Source organism: Aspergillus puulaauensis, chromosome 1, assembly GCF_016861865.1.
Source record: "Aspergillus puulaauensis MK2 DNA, chromosome 1, nearly complete sequence".
NCBI classification, from domain to species: domain Eukaryota; kingdom Fungi; phylum Ascomycota; class Eurotiomycetes; order Eurotiales; family Aspergillaceae; genus Aspergillus; species Aspergillus puulaauensis.
This window is the reverse complement of record NC_054857.1, coordinates 2,482,405-2,503,689: the sequence shown is the minus strand read 5'-3', so window position 1 is coordinate 2,503,689 and position 21,285 is coordinate 2,482,405. Positions and strand designations below refer to the sequence as shown.

General features: G+C 52.8%; 12 protein-coding genes across 12 annotated transcripts; 3 read left to right on the top strand and 9 right to left on the bottom strand.

Annotated features, from left to right (window-relative positions):
* Nucleotides 1-19: 19 nt before the first annotated feature.
* Nucleotides 20-312, bottom strand: APUU_10975S (uncharacterized protein; the record flags this gene model as incomplete). Its single annotated transcript, XM_041706762.1, has 2 exons — nt 20-171; nt 252-312. The coding sequence occupies 2 exons, from the start codon at nt 310-312 to the stop codon at nt 20-22; spliced, it is 213 nt and encodes a 70-aa protein (XP_041550341.1).
* A 1,056-nt stretch (nt 313-1,368) lies between these two features.
* On the bottom strand, nt 1,369-2,111 carry APUU_10974S (uncharacterized protein; the record flags this gene model as incomplete). Its single annotated transcript, XM_041706751.1, has 3 exons — nt 1,369-1,741; nt 1,801-1,931; nt 1,983-2,111. 3 exons carry the CDS (start codon nt 2,109-2,111, stop codon nt 1,369-1,371), a joined length of 633 nt encoding a protein of 210 aa, XP_041550340.1.
* Nucleotides 2,112-2,489: 378 nt separating this feature from the next.
* APUU_10973S (uncharacterized protein) lies at nt 2,490-3,383 on the bottom strand (the record flags this gene model as incomplete). The annotated part of the gene is made up of 3 exons (XM_041706740.1): nt 2,490-2,573; nt 2,624-2,712; nt 2,759-3,383. 3 exons carry the CDS (start codon nt 3,381-3,383, stop codon nt 2,490-2,492), a joined length of 798 nt encoding a protein of 265 aa, XP_041550339.1.
* Nucleotides 3,384-5,913: 2,530 nt separating this feature from the next.
* On the top strand, nt 5,914-8,298 carry APUU_10972A (uncharacterized protein; the record flags this gene model as incomplete). The annotated part of the gene is made up of 1 exon (XM_041706729.1): nt 5,914-8,298. One exon carries the CDS (start codon nt 5,914-5,916, stop codon nt 8,296-8,298), a length of 2,385 nt encoding a protein of 794 aa, XP_041550338.1.
* A 745-nt stretch (nt 8,299-9,043) lies between these two features.
* APUU_10971S (NAD(P)/FAD-dependent oxidoreductase) lies at nt 9,044-10,363 on the bottom strand (the record flags this gene model as incomplete). Its single annotated transcript, XM_041706718.1, has 1 exon — nt 9,044-10,363. One exon carries the CDS (start codon nt 10,361-10,363, stop codon nt 9,044-9,046), a length of 1,320 nt encoding a protein of 439 aa, XP_041550337.1.
* A 213-nt stretch (nt 10,364-10,576) lies between these two features.
* APUU_10970S (MBL fold metallo-hydrolase) lies at nt 10,577-11,584 on the bottom strand (the record flags this gene model as incomplete). The annotated part of the gene is made up of 2 exons (XM_041706707.1): nt 10,577-10,983; nt 11,053-11,584. The coding sequence occupies 2 exons, from the start codon at nt 11,582-11,584 to the stop codon at nt 10,577-10,579; spliced, it is 939 nt and encodes a 312-aa protein (XP_041550336.1).
* A 908-nt stretch (nt 11,585-12,492) lies between these two features.
* APUU_10969A (uncharacterized protein) lies at nt 12,493-13,605 on the top strand (the record flags this gene model as incomplete). The annotated part of the gene is made up of 1 exon (XM_041706695.1): nt 12,493-13,605. One exon carries the CDS (start codon nt 12,493-12,495, stop codon nt 13,603-13,605), a length of 1,113 nt encoding a protein of 370 aa, XP_041550335.1.
* Nucleotides 13,606-13,823: 218 nt separating this feature from the next.
* Nucleotides 13,824-14,258, top strand: APUU_10968A (uncharacterized protein; the record flags this gene model as incomplete). The annotated part of the gene is made up of 1 exon (XM_041706684.1): nt 13,824-14,258. The coding sequence occupies one exon, from the start codon at nt 13,824-13,826 to the stop codon at nt 14,256-14,258; it is 435 nt and encodes a 144-aa protein (XP_041550334.1).
* A 112-nt stretch (nt 14,259-14,370) lies between these two features.
* Nucleotides 14,371-16,092, bottom strand: APUU_10967S (uncharacterized protein; the record flags this gene model as incomplete). The annotated part of the gene is made up of 1 exon (XM_041706673.1): nt 14,371-16,092. One exon carries the CDS (start codon nt 16,090-16,092, stop codon nt 14,371-14,373), a length of 1,722 nt encoding a protein of 573 aa, XP_041550333.1.
* A 472-nt stretch (nt 16,093-16,564) lies between these two features.
* Nucleotides 16,565-17,758, bottom strand: APUU_10966S (tetratricopeptide repeat protein; the record flags this gene model as incomplete). Its single annotated transcript, XM_041706662.1, has 1 exon — nt 16,565-17,758. One exon carries the CDS (start codon nt 17,756-17,758, stop codon nt 16,565-16,567), a length of 1,194 nt encoding a protein of 397 aa, XP_041550332.1.
* A 489-nt stretch (nt 17,759-18,247) lies between these two features.
* Nucleotides 18,248-18,569, bottom strand: APUU_10965S (uncharacterized protein; the record flags this gene model as incomplete). Its single annotated transcript, XM_041706651.1, has 2 exons — nt 18,248-18,485; nt 18,535-18,569. 2 exons carry the CDS (start codon nt 18,567-18,569, stop codon nt 18,248-18,250), a joined length of 273 nt encoding a protein of 90 aa, XP_041550331.1.
* Nucleotides 18,570-18,662: 93 nt separating this feature from the next.
* APUU_10964S (uncharacterized protein) lies at nt 18,663-21,280 on the bottom strand (the record flags this gene model as incomplete). Its single annotated transcript, XM_041706640.1, has 3 exons — nt 18,663-18,795; nt 18,851-20,964; nt 21,023-21,280. The coding sequence occupies 3 exons, from the start codon at nt 21,278-21,280 to the stop codon at nt 18,663-18,665; spliced, it is 2,505 nt and encodes an 834-aa protein (XP_041550330.1).
* Between the last annotated feature and the right edge of the window lie 5 nt (nt 21,281-21,285).

Here is a 21,285-nt window from a genome sequence, read left to right as displayed (position 1 = left end):
TAATACTCCTCGATACCACCTAACAGTAGATAATAGCACAGCTAAGCGGCCAGGTAATACAGAACTGAGCAGGCGCGGTCAGCGGGCAGTTGGCGATGCAGGTGAAATAGTCGTCGCTGCATTGAGCCGTGATCACTGCGAATCCTTCGTCGGTTTCTTTGATGCTTGCAGCTAGTATGGGCGTTAACACCCTCATATTGCAAGGTTTGTAGGATGGTAACAATGGAATTGAGAATAGGGGTGTCTCTTACCATTCAAAGCGTTGGAGGTTGCAACGAGGGCGAGAGGGGTGATAGCGGAGAAGAAACGCATGGTGTGGATGGAGTGAAGTGTGGGTTTGGCTGGTTTGGACTGGACTTGGGAGAGGAGTAGGAGCTGTTGTCTGAGAATATTCTGAGAATAGTCCTGTTCAAGGGGAACCCAGGACGTTTAAATAGGTTTCGACCATGTCAAAGTACGAGGCGGGTTTATGACTTCCATGCGCATGGCATGTTGGTCCATCGCCATAAACAAGGAAGTATATGGTATTACAAGAGCTTACTTCAGGATAACCTGCTACCACAGCAGGTTATCCATGGTGTGGTATTTGACAAGGCACAATAGGCCCCCGCACTGCAGACCAGTTAGACCACGCGGAGTAGATGATGCTGTTGGGCTGCACCAGTGTATAGCAAGTTTGTATAGTAATATACGTTATTACTGGAGGAAAGTATATTTTTGAAGTCAGCTGAGGTACGTTAGCTGGAATAGTAGTCCGGGGAGTTGGAATATACAGCCAAGTATGCATAAGTGCTTACTGCCATATATTAAGTCTGTCAGGCAGCGCGCATAATTACTTTTCAGCACACGGCGTTGTCTCCGCGCATTAATGGGAATGAAATGCGCAGACCTATTCTATAAGTCAACTTGATGACACATTATTTGTCCAATGTCCTCTGTTAAAGCACTCAAGTCCAGAACGATGGGCAGCTACCCTGTTTACCTTGATGATGTATTAACGCGGATTCTCATAGGTATGTCTTGGTTTGGACTGGTAAGTGTATCCCATATAATATACTAGACGTGAATTGAGTACAGCGACATCGGCAATCGGCGATTAGCTGGAGAGCAGTAAGCACGCCTTAGCACCCCTGCGATCCCACGGAGAACCTTCACCTGGGGAATAGTTCTTCTATTGGTGGCATTGAGACGCTACCAAGGCCGGATGTCGGCTGCGCTGATAGCCTGCTTGCTGCTACTCCCAATATCATGGCCACAGAGCGAGGCAGGTGAGGATAAGGCACGGTCCGTCTCAGGCAAGAACATTTCACAAACCAGCAACATAAACGCTTTATTCCAAAACAAACAATGATATATGCTCGTGGATATCTAAAGAACAGCAGCAGCAACACCCACCGCCACAGCCGCAGCCCCAGCAGCAAACGACATCCCAGCCTCCTGTCCTATAGCCCCAGCCCCGTTCCCCGGGCCATCTGTCTCCTCGGAACCCTCACCATCAGTAGGCGTACTACTAGGCGAACTCGTCGGTGCAACAGAAGACGAAGTCCAGGTTGTACCCGAGGGAGAAGCAGAAGCAGAAGCAGAAGTATCACCAGACGAACCCGTCTCCGTCTCCGTCGCAGTGACAGTCACCGCATACGAGTGGACAGGGTAGGTTGTTGTGCCGGTCCAGCCACCATCGTCGACATGGAGAGAACAGGTCGCGCTCTTGTGGCCGTGGTCGCATGCTATAGTAACGTTGCTTCAATGGGAAGGAAATTAGCCATTGTGGTTTCGTTAGTAGATAGTGGGTGGGCTTACTGCTTTGCGCCGTTTTCGAGTATGCTCATTGTAGACGGTGCGTGGACTACAGTTATGCTGTCGCCGCTGGGAAGATCACAGGTCTTGACGGAGTCTGCGCAGGCGAGGGCGTATGTGGTTGTGTCGGATTGCTGATGGAGTCAGTGGTTGGTATAGGATAGATATAGGATAAGGTGGCGCACCGATCCGAGGACTTTTCCGGCAAGGGCCTGGCCTTTTTCGTTGTCTGGGATGAACATCGTCACTACATCGTCTGCTGCCAGGGCGCTGGTGCACAGGGTAAGGACGAGGAGGAGCGTGTTGGAGCGCATTGTCGTCGGATTTTAGGCTACGTGTAGATGTTGAGTGTGATAGTATCCAAGTCATTGACAGGGCGCTTACCAGTTTATAACTTCTGTTGCGGTGTATTTATATTAGTGACAGGGCTGTCATAACTCCACATGGCCCTGGAATTCTCAATGAGCCAATCATCCATGCCAGTAATTCCTTGGGGGTTACAGACTGCTGCCTATTGACCCACAGAGCTTCACTAAGACGGTCTTAGTTATTGTTCTTTGGTTATAGCGCTGGGGCCAAAAATCAGCCCAGCGCTTAACAAGGCGATATCTACAGCTTGTGTGTACGGAATAGCTTATATGTACGGAGTAGATTATCTACTGATAGAGATAAAGGAGATATTCGCTAATCATCTAAGGAAGAGTGTAGCCCCCGTCAATAATCAAGTCGGCCCCCGTCATATAGCAGCATGCGTCACTCGCCAGGAATACATAGGCCTAGAAAGATATATTAGCCCAGCATCTCAATCCAGCTACAGGAAACAAACCCCTTTGAGTTCAGCAGGATCGCAGATTCTCCGGCCGGGAATCATGGACAACCACTTGTCAAACAGCTCTTTTGGCTGCTGCGTGAGCACTATTCTGGTTAGCCACTGCCCTAATCATGTCTGGGGTATACACACTCTCCGTCATAATAAACCCAGGCGAAATGCAGTTCACACGAGCAAAGTCCGCCCACTCCACCGCTAAACTCTTCGCCAGATGCACCGCCGCGGCCTTGGACGCATTATACGCGACCTGCGTCTGGGGGATATTCACCAGCGTGGCACTAACCGACGCAGTGATAATCAAATTCCCCTTCCCCTTTTCCTTGAAAATCCTCCCAGCAGCCTGCGCAGTCCACATAACCCCATCATAGTTCACCGCATTATCCCTCCTCCACGTCTCCTCCGTGTACTCCAGGTTCGGGCAGTTGGTACAAACACCCGCGTTTGCAACGACAACGTCCAGCGCCCCAAACTCCTGCAGGACCTGGTCCATGGTTGCGGCAATGGTACTGCGCGTCGTGACGTCCGATTTGTAGGCTTGGACCCGGACACCATTCGCAGCGGCAATTGCAGCGGCAGACTCGTTGGCCGACGCATTGCTGCTGTAGATCAGGGCAACGTCTGCACCGGCTTCGGCGAGGCCGCGGACTATCTCCAGCCCAATGCCCCTGGCACCGCCGGTGACGGCGGCGACTTTGCCTTTGAGTGAGAATTGGGAGAGGACGTTGCGGTTTACGTCGGGGGGTTGGTAGAGAGGCATGACGAAGTGGAATACCTAGACGGAGACGGCGATAGTGACCTGGAGTTATCGAGTATCAGGCTATTGTGTTCGAATGCTTGTTACTCAGTATTGAGGCCTAAACACCCCGCACTTTGTCGCTCCTCCACACCGCGTGTATTACCGTATTTGGAAATGTGCCCTATTAGCCTTTTACAGCAATTCTCGCGACGTACAAATATATATTTTGACATCGACCCGATATCGATCTCAGAACACAATGCATGCTAAGACTCCATCCTATAATCACAGCTCGAGATCGTGCTTACATCATTGCTGGTTGTTTGGATGTCGTGCTTGATTGCATTCCGTTTGCCTGGTCTATAGTAGACATTGATATTTGGACACTATTCCTTCCCATGAAACAAAGGAAAACGGGTGTTTGATTAGCAGCCGGGCCAAGTCTGCGAACACTCGTTTGTCCCTAGAATGACTACGCTTAATACCATAGGACAATCCCAGACAAGCATGGTGTCTCCGGAAAATGTATCAATGATTTCGTTTGCCATTGTCTGGCCTCCCAAGTATTTCCCCACTAAATCTGTATACATCGAACGCCACACAGCAGTACCGTCGCTGGACCAAGTACGGCGCCGTCTATCATATTCGACTAGGGAACCATCCTGTCCTGGTTGTGAATGGTGCAGCTGCTGCGAGGTTATATTCAGACATAACTCCCAGGCTGCGGCGTCTAGACCGGAGCTGTATACATTCTACAAGGTCTCCCAGTACCCTGAGGACTTATTAGCGACAAGCTGACCTACGGCTCCTCCGGCAGAACTCCAATCAACCCCGTTGCGATGGTCCAGCGCCTGAGTCTCTCTCGCCGTAACACTCAACTGGTGCCGCAGAATCACCAGCCAGGACGAGCTGTTTTCTGAGATCACGCACGTCGAGTCGAGATTAGTCGTTCAGAAGTACCACGGATAACATGCAGGATTATATCCCCTACTAAGACTTATTCCGTTATCGTACGGGAAGCTCAAGGCTGCTGAGTACCGACGGCGACGGGATCGATATCTGAGCAAGCTGAAGACCAACGAAAGGAATGAATAATACTGATTTATGTAGATAATCTCTCTCTCTAGGGCAATTAAATACGGAATTTGTTCACGAGGGAAAGACTGTTCCAGCTGGGATAATGGTCTTCCTTAACTCCTGGGCTTGCAACAGGGGTACAATATCTCTCCTCACAGCTAATTCTTCACAAAAATAGCTAGTTGCTGTACACAGATTCAACCCTCTGGACAGACCCGAAGTTTACCCTCCAGAGCGACGACTTGACCACCCAGTCACCCACTCTTCACCTTCGGCGTGGGTTACCGGATGCGCGGTCTGACCGTCTGAAGATCTGCAGAGGGAGGACCGTTTAATTGTCCGACTGTTTCAGTGAAGAACATGCAGGATGATGCAAGAGGGGTTCGTCAGGTGGGTTGTTTAGCTTGGACTTGTTTAGTGTGAACTGTGAAGAGTTCGGTCATTGTTAGTCTGGGCCATGGTAGACAGTCAGGAATGGCCTTCCACGGGCACGACCAATTGTTCATTGACACAATACTGGTTTCATGAATAAAGAGGGCCTGTATCCGTAGAGGCCAATGTCAGTCCAATATTTTGGCTTTGGACGGTTCAAACGTCCGGCAGCTCGGGCTGTCCTGCTGGTTACAGAATATGCAGGTCCGTCTGTGCGTGACAGGCGGACTATCACAGACGCACGAGCTGCCGAGTTTGAAGTTTCCAGGTGACCTGAGATTCCTGAGACTCCTGTTTCTGAATTGCACATCCGTTTCACATCCACGCGACTCAGCCAGCCAGTCGGTGGGGGCTGTCTAGCGTGTGCGCAGTTCATGCAGGGGCAGTTCGCAGCGCAGCCAACGCTCCTGCAGTCGAAATTTTCGGCCTGGAATGGAGACCCTCCGAGTCTCTGACTAGACAGACTCCACTGCGACGTTGGCCGTGCGTGCCATTCGGCCAGAAACGCGCGCGCATGAGTCGTGACAGGATCGCGAGCCATAATCTGCTTAGAGTTTGCTTACAGTGGGTCGCGTCGCAATTTCAGCACCACATGAACTGCACTGCGCTGACTCTGAGCTCTTTGTATTCTTGAGGGAAAAGAGTAAAGACACACAGTAGATTCGTAAAATCCATTGTCTTGTACACTGTATGCCATTGTCTTGTATTGACCGTAGGGCATTGTCATGATATGAGGGCATGCCCCTCTCTCACGCACGACTGGACATAGTCTCGGAAAATTGGCCAGGATCTGCCATTGCCCAATTGCATTGGAGTGTAAAGAGAAAATGGATCTTGCTCGGGCCTCGAGGTGCATCAGGACCCGGATCCCAGATCGGAGATCTACTCGGAGCCTGGAGCCATCTGTGGCACTGGCCGGTTGCCAGGCCTCCACGTTATCTAGCCCCGTTGGGTTTCATGCTGCCCTACTTAGTGTCTTGACGCCCGCTGGCTGCTGTCTTTTCGTCTGACATTTTCTTTTCTCTTCCGGTGTGAGAACAGAATGCCTCCCCCGGCAGAGGACGCCATCCGTGCCGTCTCCGTGCTGGCCACGCAACTCGGCAACCAGATCTCGGTGCTGATGCTGAATTATATTAGCACTGCCAAAGATCTGCCCAACGAGTTCCGCGCCCTCTCGCACACGTTCCTCGACACCTCTCGCACACTATGGGCGATTGAAACCGGCGTCAGCGAGCTGGCGGCCGCCAACCGCGCCCTGCCAGAGGTCATCATCAACGAAGTCGAGAAGAAATTCGCCGCCGCATACGCCGAATTCCAGTCGCTCGAGAAGCTCATTGGGAAGCTCAACCACTACGAGCACCGCGGGACGTGGGGGAAGCTGCAGCGCGGCCTGCACCGGCCAAGCCAGGAGCTGCACCGCATCCACGAGTCGCTTAAAAAAACCAACGAGGCCCTCCAGATCAGCGGCATGGCCTTCCACTGGACTCTGTCCCAGGGAGACTCTCGCTCGGAGGAATCGTTGGGCGGGGGCTATGCGAGCCTTGCTGCTGCGCTGGACCGCATCGGCAAAGGCCGGTCAACCGCGACGGTCGACAAGGTGAATACTCCTGATCCTGATCGCTCGCATGCTTCTGAAAACTCGCTGCGGTCGTCGTCGCCCTCTGTGCCTCCAAAGAACGCTCCCTCTGCCCCGAGCCGGCTCGGCCAGAACCCGTCTATCGAGCAGAAGCAGCCTCCGCCGGACGATGCTGAGACGATTGCCGACGACATGTCTTCGATTCTATCGCTGAACGGCTTCCTTGTCTCCCAGCCCGATCGTGAGCCCGTACGAACCTCCTCTCTCCCTCAGCGCGGGCCTGTGGCCAGACCGGGTCCGACTACGGCGTCAATCGCGGAGGTATACAGCAGGCACAACGAGGTCTCTAGCCAGGCCAGTCGGTTTGCCAAACCGCAGCCTGATACGCCAGCGCGGTATTTGAATGTGGCAGTGAGCCAGCAGAACACGGATAGTATGCGCCAGCTGCTGGCCCAAGGCGCAGACCCGAATCAACAGACGAGCAGTGGCACGACGCTGCTCATCCAGGCAATCCGCGAGCGCACTCCACATACCATCCTGAACATCCTACTAGCCGGCGGAGCAGACGCAAACCGGAAAGACAACTACGGCAAGACGGCGCTCTGCGAAGCGGTGCAGAGCAACCAGCCCGACAGCGTGGCCGCCCTGCTGGACCGCGGAGCAAACCCTAACTTGCCCGGCCCCGAGCATGCCCTCTGGCCTGCAGTCTATCGCCCCGACTGTCTGCGCATCCTGCTCGCTCGCGGCGCAGACATCAACAAGACTCCTGGTCTCATGGAGCAGGCCACCAGCGTCAACAGCATCGACGCCGTCCGAGTCCTGCTGCAGGCCGGCATCGATCCAAACTGCAAGAAAGACGGCATCTACACGCCCCTGTGCTCCGCCATCCGCGACGACCGCGCAGACATCATCTCCCTCCTGCTCGCCCACAAGGCAGACCCAAACCTCATGGCCTCCGAATACCCGGCCTGGAAATGCATCACCCACAACCGCCTCCACTTCCTGCCTGACCTCCTCGCCGCCGGCGCAGACCTACACAACCCCCCCGGAATCGCCCAGTGCGCAGCATCCCACAACAACCTCGCAGCCCTGACCTGGCTCCTCCAAACCGGCGGCGTCAATCCAAACGACCGCACAAAGTCCGGCCACACAGCCCTCACAACCGCCCTCCGCGATAACCGCCTCGAAATGCTACAGTTCCTGCTCTCGCACGGCGCAGACCCGAACCTCCGCGGCCAAGACTGGCCCATCTACATGGCCACCAAGTCGCCGTCTTTGCTCAAACTGCTACTCCCGAAAGTCACGAACCTAGCCTCACATAAAGGCGTCGTTGAGCGCGCCGTGCAGGCTAATCAACTCGACAGCGTCAAACTCCTTCTCGACGCCGGTGCATCCGCAGAGTGGAAGAACGGCGGCGTCTTCTCTCCTCTCACTACTGCTCTACGTGAAAGACATAACGACATCGTACACTTCCTACTCGAGCAGGACGATGCCAACACCAAGGACGGCAGCAAGAACGGCAACAATGGCAGCAGGTGCAGGGCAGACCCCAACGCCCCCGGCGAACACCTCCCCCTCGTCAAAGCCATCCGCCGCTGCGACGACGGGGACCTTTCCATGATCTCGCTACTCCTCAGCAAAGGCGCAGACCCGAACAAATGCTACCGCGACTGGAACGCGATCATGCAGGCGATTGAGAACCGGGATCTGGCGCTGCTGAAGCTCCTCATTGAGAAGGGGGGCCCTGTGGACTTTAAGCAGATGGATGAGACGGGGAGGACGGTGTTGGATATGGTTGAGAGTGATGGGTGGGCGGAGGGGAGGGAGGTTCTTGTGGCTGGACGGACTTGAACTGATGGAACTGATTTACTTACCACTGGGTATACTATAAGTTACTGATAATGGGTGCCAACTGGTTGGTTTCCCTCCTTTCTTTTGGTTTCCTTTGTTTGTATACTTTCCTTGATGGAGAGATTAATTTCCTTAATGTTTATGTTCAATGGATCCATGATGTTCTGGATAAAAGTTAGTTCATGAATAGTACTATACCATCTGTATGCAATGGTCCTTTTATATAGATTAAGCTAGGAGGATAAGGAGTGAAGGGCATAGATATAACCATAAGGTTAATATTATATTGGTCTAGTCCACCTCATGAGTTGAGCGGGCAAATCCATTTGTAGTGCATTAAAGGGGAGAAACTAGCCATGTACAAAGCAAGGGGTTCGGCATGGCCTGTGGGTCTACCTGATTGGAATGGCGCGCCGCTCCTTGCGGGATCACGCATTCTTGTATATGTCTAGAAACGGTAGAATGCTACCTTGTACTACGAAAGCCCGACAGTGACTCCCCTAGATAACCCCCTAGTCGGGCTGGGTGTGAGGTTACAGCCTGATCCGAATTGGAGAAAAAAGGTTCTGGCAGACGTCGATTAGCTCTCTAGACTACAGGTAGATGTTGGGCAGGAAACAGGGTTTATACAAGTTTCAAAGGCAGTATTAGTGGCATTTAGCACTATGTGGCTGGAAATCAGGAAATCTATTCAATTTATTCTAGTTTTACACATACAGAACCCGATCTATACAGTTACAAGCATCTAGTTCAACCAGCCACTTGGACCACCCCAGGTCCCCTTGACCATGGACCTGAAGTAAACCCAAGGGAAAAAATCCTTCTTGAGATGATAGAATGCCCTTCGCGGCGTCGCCTGGTCCAGTCCCAGCCACTTGAACGTCTCTTTCGGCACGCCGCCATACTTGAACTCCGCAAGAAGAACCTTCCCATACTCCGTCGTCAACGGACACGAAGTATACCCATCATACGTAGAAGCCGCCGTCTTGCCCTCCATAGCAGACAAAAGATTCCTCACCAGCACAGGCGCCTGGGATGTAATCGCCGCCGCAGTCTTCGAAGTCGGCAGGCTGGACGCATCGCCCGCAGACCAGACATTATCAAACCTGACATGCCTAGTTGTTTCAGGGTTTACATCCACAAACCCAGCCTCATTCACAAGCGCACTCTCCTTGATAAACCCATGCGGCCCCATTTTGGGAACTGCATGCAACAAGTCAAACCGTTTCGTTACAGACTCGCCCCCAGAAACTGCGAAAGTCGCCTTATCCCCATCAACGGAGACAAGATCGTGCTGGAAAAGGCCGTTCACCCCACGCTCGCGTCGGATCTCGTCTAGCTTCGCGCTGTACTTTGGCACTCCGAACATGACGGGAAGACCGGTAGCGAAGTCGATTTTGATCGGCGATTGCTCGCCATACTTGTATAGCCCTGCCTTTCGCCAGTAGTCTGATGCTAGCCACATAATCTTCTGAGGCGCGCCGGCGCATTTAACCACGCCAGTTGGCTGCGTAAACAGGGCCGTCCCCCGTCGAAGATTCTCCACATTGCGAAAAACCTTGTCACAAGTCTCGAAGCCATAAATCGACGAGACAGGCGCATGCGCATCCGCAAGAGCCTCAGGGAGTCCCTTGATAGCACCATAATCAATCTTAATTCCCGGCGCAACGACAAGCTGGCTATAATCTAGTTTATCCCCGTTCTCCAGCGTAACCTGGTTCTGGTCTGGTGTGAAAGTGGCCACGCCCTGGTTGTAGAATTTCAGTTTCGGATCGATAAGCCCGCTCAGGTCCTGCCGGAGGGAGGTCTTTTCTTTAACGCCGCCGCCGACCAGTGTCCATCCTGGTTGATAGTGGTGCCAGGTTGCTGGGTCGACGATGGCGATGTCCTGTGCGCTGAATTGGCCTGAGCGGAGGAGTTGGTGGCTTATGGATAGACCGGCTGAGCCGCCGCCGATGACGATGATTTTGTGCGAGCGTGATGAGGGTGCTGGGCTTGTTGATGCTAATCGTTTTGTTGGGAGTAGGGCTGTGAGAGGCCTGGTGGCGTACTTGCCGGAGATCATGATGCAGACAATGATATAACAGAACAATGCCAATGAAAGAGAATAAGTACGGTAATGAGGATTCAACAAGCAGGATCTTTATAATAACAAGGCCGTTTAGTAATTTGATGTTTATGATCTCACTCGGCGTCTATTCAATCGGCGATCAACCACAATACACATGCCATCACTAATATACTAATATACACATCATCCTACGTTACTAAGTATCGGCTATATCACACCCTCCCACTTCAGCGGCAAATGCAAAAGCCGATACCCCGAATCCCTTTTCTCCGGCATCCGTCCAGCCCGAATATTCACCTGCAGCGCCGGATGAAGCAGCTTAGGCTCAGCCATAGTGGCGTCCCTCTCGCCTCGCATTCTCACATACTCCTCTAACGTCGTCCCGTCCATCAGGTGTTTATTGTGCCGTCTGTGCTCGCGCACACGCATGTACGGACTCGGACCCGCGCGGTTTTGCGGGGGATAGTCGTGTCCAGTCCAGATGTTGACGCCATCTTCTAGATTTAATAGTTTGCGTCCGGAGTGGAACATATCGCTTGAGCTTCCCCCTGGGAAGTCGCATCTTGCTGTTCCGATATCTGCGTGGAAGATGGAGTCGCCGCAGAAGACGTTTTCTATACCCGTAATTAATGACTGTACTGGGCTGCACGTATAAGAGAGGCTAGTTAGAAAATAGTACTCACCACCAATCCGATATCCAACATGGTCCGGCGTATGTCCTGGGAGATGCAGAACCGATGCGTCCAACTCTCCAATCTTAAACCCCTCGTCATCATCAAAGTACTTCCCAAAGATACCCCTGTACTCGGCTTCAGCAACCCCATAGCGCCCGCCAAACAAAGTCTGGACTTGCTCGATGCGCTTCCCAATACCAATGGGCGGTTGAAACCCTTGAAACTGGGACTGGGCGAGTTGGCCCTGCAGATACGACGCCGCAGTAACATGGTCTGCATGGATATGCGTTTCGAGGATCATGGCGATCTTGTACCCTTTCTCTTTGACGATCTTGAGGATCCCGTCTGCGCTGCTTGTCGTGATGGTTTGGGTTGCGCGGTCGTAGTCGAGGACTGGGTCGATTATCACTCCTTCTGAGGATGAGGGGTCGACGACGATGTATTGCCATGTTGAGGTGTTTGGTTCGAAGAGGGCGTGGATGGTTGGTTCGGTGGGGGTTGTTGATTTGATGAAGTGTTGTTCTTGACTGGGGGTGGACATGGTCTGTGTTGAGAGTGGACGGGGTGTTGTGATTATTCTCGCTGATCTTTGGCTGTTAGGGTTCTTGTTTGTAGTAGTGTAAGGTCTTTGGGTAGATGAATGGATCTGGCGTGGATGTTGGGAGATTTTATATAGAGGCAATGTCTGTGCCCTGCATCGAGACACGGGGACTTGGATGCGTGTCGGCGAGGTCAAGCACTGGCCAACTCTGGCTCGAGAAAACATATTCAAATTAATGCAAATTGGAAGCACTATGTTCGGATAGTCGCAAGCTGCATCTATCACTGCCAATATTTAATATGACGTCCGATGGAACGGCGATTGAACAGTCGGCGACCCGATGTCCAAGTCCCCGAGGACACCGATATTAAAGCCCTTGGTCGGCGTGTTGTCGCCGATTGTTCGGAATAGACTGCCATATTGCATGGTCTAGACATGCTCTACGATGGATACAATATTCAGTATGGGATTTAAAACGATCGATGTATCCTGCAAAGCAGTGCTTATAGCCGTAGGGCCGGTTTCCACGCATCAAGGGCTAAATCGGATTTATTTTGGATATTTATTTGGACGTTTATTGCCATTGAAACTGGAAAGCTGGTTATATGACTGCATATTGGTTAATAGGCGGATGGTAATTCCTGCTACACTTCGGCCAGCTTACTGTGATTGTCAGTCCCAGTACTTGCTTTATCTCGTATTCGAGATCCCTACAACAAAACCTTGCAAGGCTGGTCCAACATAATTAAAGATGACAACCATGGTTCATAGATCTGATGTCTCGCCACTGCAATTACCACTACCATTACCAGTCCATGGCGTCATACTCGCACACCCAACACCACCAACACCAAACCAAAATACCCCAGTGCAAATATCCCAGTCCAGCAGTATCAGTGTTCAGCGAAATGTCCATCTACGAAAACATAGCCGCAACACGAGACCGGCACAGCCAAATCCTCTCCTCTCTAGCAGCCGTAGACCGCGCCCCCGCAGCCCTAAAGTCGCACGATGCCTACCTCTCCGACCTCCGCGACGAGCTCAACCAAACGAATCGCAACCTGAAGGCAATCCAAAAACACACACAAGCCGAGCGCGAGAAACACGCCAGCTACAGGGACAGCACCGTCCGGCGGCTGATGTACCGGGCAACGGGGAAGCGGGCGGACTTTGAAGAGCGCGCGGATAAGGAGATGAGGGAGTACTATAGTGCTGTGGAAAGAGAGAACGAGACGCAGGCGCGGAATGAGATGCTTGAGACGCAGATTGGCGAGGCTGTGAGTCGGAAGAGGGAGTTGCAGCGGGCGTGTAATGAGCGTGCGGCGCTGAGTGATGAGCTGGAGGCCATGTATAGGAGTTTGTTCGAGGGTCCGACGGAGGAGTTCCCCGAGGAGGATGCGCAGGAGCAGGTTACGAAGACGGCGCAGAGACGGTATGGGGAGTTGAGTGAGCGGCTGGACAATATCAACCGGGCGGCGCAGTGTCTGGCGAAGGCGCAGCTGGCGATTAAGCAAGCGATGCTGAGTCTGTTTGAGGCCGTAAGGCATTGCGAGAGGGATATTTGGGGGTTTGGGGGTCTTCTTGCGGATATGGGCCAGCAGAATTGTCTCTCGCAGGCGCAGCAGAAGGTCAGCCAGACGCAGATGCTGGTGAACCAGGCGATGCGCCTTGATCGCCATGTGCAGCCGCTGCCGGCGATGAATATAGTGCAGCATGACATGATCAGCGGGCTTATCTTTGACAATGCGTTCTATAACATCAACTTCCTGAAGAGGGTGCAGCAGTCATTCAACGAGGTGAAACTGGCCGAGCACGCCCTGGGGGTGCAATTAAGGCGCACAAAGTCTCGCGCAGCAGATATGCAGGAGGACGTCGGTGAAGCCACAGTCACTCTCGACAGCGCGCAAAAGGAGCTTCGCAGGATCAGGGAACAGGCCTTTATGCAGGCTGCTGAGCCGCCGCCGCCGTATTCAGAAAAGACTTCAGAAGTCGAGTCAGGGCTGGAAGCGCCTCGAATGTAATAGCAACCTAGCAATATTCCCGGATGTGAGATAACTATTGATGGCACATTGTTCATGATCATGCCACAGCCATAACTCTGCCTAACGAGAAGCATAACGTTATGCCACAGCATATATAGCCCACTTGACCCTTTAAACAATCGAAAAATCCTAAACAAATACCAATCCACACAAGCCGTTTATACTTTACTTTTGTTTATTTTTATTTTATTTTCAAAATGCAATCCCTCCTCGCAACCTCCCGGATGGCCGTCGGTCTCGGCTTCCTCACCATACCAAGCCACCTAGCGACCCTCTTCACAATGCCATTCAGCCCCGAAGCCACAATCGGGTGTCGAATGGCAGGGTCCCGCGATCTTATTCTCGGTGCTCTGCTGTATGCCTGCTGTTCGAGATCATCAACCTCAGGTAGTACTGCAGTCGGGAAGGAGAAGAATGGTGACAACCGTGAACGACAGAGCGGGTGGACTGATACACAGCGGGCCCTGCTTGCCGGAATAGTAGTCGATGCACTGGACGTTTTGACTTGTTTGTGGTGTTACTGCGAGGGGACGTTGCCGCTTTCGTCGGCGTTGTTGCTTGGTGGTGGTGCCGCGCTTTTCTGTGATATTGGGGGGTATTGCTTGTATATGCAGTCGAAGGAGAGTCGTTAAGGGAGTTTAGTTTTCGATTATGAGGATTGTCTCGACAGCCGTTCCTGACTGATCGTCTATTCTATTCTATTCTATTCTATTCTATATATGTCTGTATAATACATGATCTCATCTATGGCAAACTCAAAAACGCCAGGAAAATCTCATAAGTAGACCGCAACAAGCCCATCTCCTGATCTGTATACGTCCCATTAAAGACCGGATCAGGAGTCATGGTATCCTGGTCAATTCTGCTATCAAACACCAACTGACTCACGTCATGAACCTCAGTGACAGGCAGCTGCCCATCAAGCAGATAATCCCGAATAGCCTGTACCAGACCCAACGACGCAAGACTCATACTCGTATGCCCAGGCCCACGTCTCGTAATAAGACGCGAGGACGAACCCAGCCAGCCATGCAGTTTGTGAGCAGACGTCACAGGTGTACTAGGATCATGCAGCGCATTCACAATCAAGACAGGTGTAACTTGCGCAGTAAGGATCTCATTCGTCCGTCCAGATTTCAGCATTCCAGCACCGAGATTCGATACTCTGGGTCTTTTATCTGGGAAATTCCGACAAAAGGATAGCGTCGCCAGATCGGCGTTCAGCCAGGGCGTTTTCTCCGCAAGCGAGATATCACGAACCAATTTCGCCAGCTCTGAGACAGTCGTGTGGTTCGTCGGTGCGTTGTCAATACATTGCAGCGGCCAGCCTGCTAGAGACCCTGTATCTGGAGCGGAATGGTTCGTTACAGAGCCCGACCCGACTCCGTCTGTGAGAAGGTCGGCGAGGGGTCCTGCGTCGCCGGCTTCAAGGGCGCTGACGGCAGAGGCAACGGCCGGCCAGGTGGTCGGGAGTTTGATGAACGAGTACATGAAGAAAGAAAAGGTGCTGACGTCGATTGAGAACGAGCCGTCTGGGACTTCGACAGGGGTTTCGTATAGAGAGGCCTGCAGGGTCGCGAGACGCTCTGCAATGTCTATAGTGCTATTCGGGGATCCTGGCGGTCTACTCAAAGCGCATCCATCTGGCCCAGCGTCATTGCAGAATGCAACCAGGTCGTCGATTGTATCGCGCACGAATAGCTCGTCGTTGGGGAGTTGGCTGGCGTATGTCTTTGCGTTTGCCTCGGGGTCGAATACCCCATCGAAGACGATCCGCCCAACGCGCTCAGGGAACGTCTGGATGAATTCCGCGCCGAAGATCGTTCCGTACGAGAAGCCCCAGTAGTTCAGTGTTGCATTGTCCTTTCTCTCTAGGGCGTCGGCGATGGCGGCCATGTCTCGCGCGACGTATGCCGCGCTGGAGGTGTACAGTGCTGTGGAGTTATGCTCGGCGCATGCATTTGCGAGAGTCCCGACTTCGGCATCGTAGTCCTGGATTGCGGAGTAGAATTCAGGCATGTAGCTCTGGTTCGTGAGCTGGGTGTATTCGACGTTGGCGGCTGCAGAGACGGAGTCGGATGCTTCGGTCTCTTCACCGGCTGTGTTGAAGCATTGTAGCAGGGGTCTTGCAGAGCCTACTCCGCGTGGATCCCAGGAGACGATATCGTAGAATCCGCCTGTGATGTTGAAGATTCCCTCGCCGGCACCGTTGAGGAGGAAATCGATGCCGGATGAGCCCGGTCCGCCGGGGTTTGTCAGAAGATGGCCCTTGCGCTGGGATGTCGGGACTGTGGCGTTGAACCGGGCAAGGGGGATATGCGCGAGATTGCCATTGTCAGGGTCGGCGTATTCGAGGGGGACGGTGAGGGTTGTGCAGTCGAGGGCTGGGTCGGATGGACACGGTGACCATTGCAGGGCTGAAGGAGGGACAGCCTGCAAGAGCTGGGTCGACCACTGCAGGGCCATGATCACGTCTACTTTCAAGCTGGGAGGTCGTCTTATTCTTTAACTCTTTAAATGTGAATTTAAAAAGTTGCCAGTCCAGTCCACTCGGGAATAGAGCCGGAATGAAAAATGTGCCGAGTGGAAACAGGAGAAAGCATTTGGCGCTTGGCAGGAAGATCAGACATTGTTCAGGCTACTGCAAGATTGATAAGATGCATCTAAGCCTCCACTGTCGTGAACTGTGGATCTGATATCAGACTCTGATTGTCCGGTTAGGGCTTCGTGTGGGCCCGGTTCGCGTTCTCTACTGCATCAGGATAACGAATACGTTGATCAACGAACTCGACACATCCTCCAGTCTGCTCTGAGCACAAAGTCATCAATGGTATTCTTTGAATGTCCATTCTTCTGCCAGCTTTCTCCTCACTCGTGGGCCGTGGCAATACTTGGCCATGTCCGCTTCTTCCACTGCATAGATTCTAATCAGAAGCAACTACTCGAAATTCCAGTCCGACTTTGACAGCCCCCATTGCTCACAAATAGTACCAAGCCACTTCGAAGGGTCGATCAACTCCTCACTTCCATCCTCAGCCTTCACCGGAATCAATCTCTTCCACGCGCGAACATAGCTAGCGATCGTCCAGGGCGCCAACTCCCACCAGTCGTGTAGCTTGCTACAAATAAGAACCTTGGTGGTGTTATCTGATTGAAGATCATTGTAGCAGACATCGCAAAGGTCCATTGAGTGGCAATACTTGCAAATGTGAAAGCACATCTCATAATCCCATTCCCGATTGCAATTGTTGCACGAGTAGGTGCTGTCTATCAGATAGTCGAATTGGTTAAGAATCATGAGCACCTTGCTATAGATAGCAGCCTCCTCACTGCCAGGCTCTGCCGCCGCTGACAGTCTCTGTGCCTCTCCCAAAACCGCCTGCAGATTGCTGGCGTCCGTCCTATCTCCGGTGCACTCTCTTTCGTAGACTGCGGCCAATGTCTCCCTGGCTATTTCCAGTGAAGGCTCTTCGTCCGCGAAAAGTGCCATGAGTACTTCCCCATTGAACTTGCGTGCTGGAATCAGGAAAGAGATTTTCCGGGCATTCTCATAGTCTCCCGTGTGGGCTAGGAGGTGCCGAATTGCAACGAAGCCCTGCCAGTCATTGCCAATGTCATCATCAACGAGAATATTAAAAGCAGTCACCATCTCAGAGCGAAGTAGATCTCGTGCTTTGTCGAGCTGTCCTTTCGATGTGTATAGCGACGCGAGCACGTACTTGACGCTTGAGGAGAGCCTGTCCTCCTTGTGTGCTTCTTGCAGCTTTTCTACAATGTCTGCAAGCTCGGCGCCCTCAGCATGGATGGCCGTCTCTGAATAACCGATGCTGAGATGGTCAAGCGCCTGTTTTTCGACAAATTTAAGGCCCTTTTGGTCTGCTGAAGGAACCTTGTCGCGAACTGTTGCGAGACACTCGCGCCAGTAGCCCACGGCCTTTGCGCAATCATCGGGGACCTCCCTGCGAAGATAGTGCATGGCGTTGCCTAGCTGGAAGAGGAAAATGGCGAGATCGTCGTACTTATTCGCCGCGCGCGCACTCTCAATCGCCGATTCGAGCTCATGCTGCAGGACAGGCCAGTATTCTGGGGAGGATTGGATCAGTGAGGAGAGTGCCTTGAACATAGCCAGCATTTTGTCCTCGTCTCCGTCGCCAACAGCCGTTCTGAGGATGGAGATCAAGACCGTGGAACTTGTGTCTGGGGTCTTCTCGGTAAAAGCCTTCTGAATGATAGGTCTGGCCTCGTCTTCTTTGCCGGCCAGGACATGGCCCGTCAGAAGAGCGTACACAGCATCCACGTTCCCTTCGTCCTGCTGGTATGCTTGCTTGTAGTATTCCAATGCAGCCTCTCGGTTGGATGAATGGTTGCCGAGCGCTTGATAGACGTCTCGCAGCAACTCTTTTTGAATGGGGTCCTGAGCTTTGAGAATGATTGCAGCCTGATCGAGTTAGAAAAGTATAAGAGGGTTAAAGGAGTATAAGATTAGAGACTACCTGTTCATACTGCTTCACGGCAGCCTCGATTTCTTCCAAGCCAACATAGGTCAGAGCGAGACGAGTGCACCAGGTGTGATCTGGCTGGTTCTCTTTCAGGGCCTCTTTGCACCATTGCTCGGCTTTGATCACCATGTCAACAGCAGAGTTTGAGCCTGGTTCTCTGTCCTCTGCTTCACCTTCATCGCCTTCATCTGCTTCACCTTCATCACCTTCATCTGCTTCACCTTCATCACCTTCATCTTCACCTTCAGCTGCTTTGCCTTCATCTTCACCTTCACCTTCACCAGAGTCACCTTCAGAGTCACCTTCAGAGTCACCTTCAGAGTCACCTTCAGAGTTACTTTCGGTTGCTGGCTGCTTGCCCTAATCAAAAGAGATTATTATATGCCCAGGACATTAACGGTAGACGTACCAAAGTGAGGAAGCCATTGATCCAACTGTACGCATCCAAGGGCTCCCATTTGCTCTCTCTCAACCAGTTTCGAGCAACGACAGTCATGATGGGCGTTAGGAGGCTGCGACTCCTATATTTGTCTTCCTTCATTTCCGCCAGCCATCGCCTATCGCGAACTCCCAGGCGCGCAACGGCCACAGGGTCATCCAGCCATTTCCAGAAAATCTCCATTTCGTCATGGCTCTCGTGCCACGAAACCCAACGACGGAACTCCCAGTTCTTCTCGATCATATCCCCTTCATTGAAGATGTCATAGATGTGCGATGCCACGTACTGTTTCTCGGCTGGTAAGAGTTCGTCCAGACCGGTGGCTTCGTGCAACGCCCTGAGATGGTCCGTGATGTATCCCATCAGATACCTTCCTAGAGCCTTGCTTCTTTCATCCTTCTCGGGTACAAGGAAGAAGTTAAATGCCCGTTTGACAATCTCAAAATGGGCATCCACTTTGTACAGCTGGATCTTCCTAGTGCCGGTGTTGGCGATGTCTGGCTCGGGCTGGAAGGCAAATCTTTCAAGGAAGGAATAGTCGTTCAATGCCCAGAAAAAGCGCTGGACCGAGCTGATATTTCCATTTGTGATGCTGATGGTCGCGGTGATTTTGGGCTCGTCAGGGGAATGCCTGGCCTTGTCGCGTTTGGCCACAACGCAGTCTTCGATGTGATCTCTAAGCGTCATGTATTCGTCCCCGTAAGCCAGCATAAAGACCTTGGAATATTTGCCAGTGACCTTCTTTGCCAGCGGTTGGAGGGAGACGGTGTTGAAGCGAAGGAACAGGGCGGCCGCCAGTTCCTCGAGCTCAAACGCTCCACTGCCAACGACTGTCCAGATCAACAGCTCGTTGATCTCTTCGATCTCCCTTGGCTTGAGAACGGCTTCGAGTGCCTCAATATCAGACCGTACCAGGTCCGTCGGGTCCGAGCTGGCGTCCTGCAGCACTCGTTTCAGCTCGTCCTCTGTACCACCCGAGGCAATGATCTCTTTGATCTTGCTCAGATCCTGCTTGACTGCGGTGTAGCAGTTGTTGGACCGCTTCATCAGCCGCTCCTCGGTCATCTTTCTGCGCCGCTGGGAGTCCTCGTCGGTTCCCTGGAACAGATCAGCTTTCGTGAGCTCTTCCACGATGAAGGCTTGGATGTCATCGTGGTTGTACTGTGTAATGTCAATGCACTGGGTCGAAGCTGAGCTTAGCTTGCTCTTCTCCAGCACTGGGGGGTCCACGCTGACGAGGATGCGGACTCGACTGGGTTTTCGATCTTCGGAGTCGGTGATATATCCCTGTTGGATGGCTTCCACCAGTCGATCAAGCTCTCTCGCTTGAAGGGTACTTTCACTGACAGAGTCCAGAAAAATGTAATGCGTTGTGTTCTTGGCCGGAGAGCCCATGCCCAACGTCTTCCAGAGCTCCGGACAGCTGGCATCTCGAAAGTACTTCTCATCTTTGCCAGACTCGCTGCACGCACCGGCCACATGCTTTGCATAGACATGGCCCTGTTCTGCCAGCTGCACGCAAATGGACTTGATCGCTGTCTCTGGTCGCTGGCTGTCACTGTCGCTCTTCCCACCGATCGAGAACGAGTAGTAGCCAACCAGGTTCTGCTCAGCCCTGATCGCAGAGTTGCTGGACTTGATCTCTTTGGCAATGGCAGAGACCATGTACGACTTGCCTGTTCCTGGGTCCCCAGTCAGCACCAGGAAAGGGTCCGCTGTGCTGTCTCTGTCAATCCATTGCTTGTATGCATCAACGTCGTTCAGCCATTTGCCGCTGTCCTTCACGGAGCTCTTCCACATTCTCTCCCGGGCGTCTGTCACTGTCACGATGTGCTCGTCCTTTAGACCAAGCGTGGTTTTGATCGTGCTCAGGTACTTCTTGCGAGTGTCGTCCAGAGTCCGCTTGCGCTCTCCTTCGACTAAGCCAGACACTTCAGTCTGGATAACCTTTGTAGTTGCGTTGATCTCGACTGTGGTCGTCTTGATGAAGCTGGCATACTGATTCGTTTCCAGCGCCACCTCAAGCGTCAGGGTTGCCTGGATATCGAGCTGACTCTGGGTGAGCTTTTTGAATCTGTCCAGGCCCTCCTTGACCGATCCATCGTCCAGGAGGATCCTTTTGGCGCTGCGCCTGAAGCTTTTCCATCGCCCCTCTTTATGGATGGCCATGCAGTCCGCGCACAGATCCACGAAGCACGTCATGACCTCGAATATAGACATCCGCAGAGCCTCGTCGATCTGGGTGTTTGCTTCCATCCGCTGGTAGATGCGGAACTGGGCCAGCGCCGGTCCAACTTCCTCGAAGATCGCATCGACCTCGCCGTGGAACTCATGGACTTTCTTGGGAATGTCGAGCAGAAAGGACAAGGCGTTGAAGCAGAGACCTGCCGGGGCGAATACCTGTTTTACAAATTAGCCAGCGGGCCCAGTCAGACAGATACAAGGGGAATCCGCCCACCATCGATGCACCCTCGGCCGCAATGCCACCTAGCAGCTGGATGCAGTGGATGATCTGGAATCCAATCCCCTTTGCCTTGGAAACATCGTCGCTGTCACGCCGGTCGTCATAGTGGTCCTTGAGGGTCTTTTGGAGATCGTCGAGGCTCCTGGAGACGCCATCGAGTCTCTGGCCCGTGCGCTCCTGGAAGTGGATGATGGTCTTGTCCCAGAACTCCTTCAGTGACTGTGGGGCGTTGTCCTTGGACTCGGTGCTCATTGTGA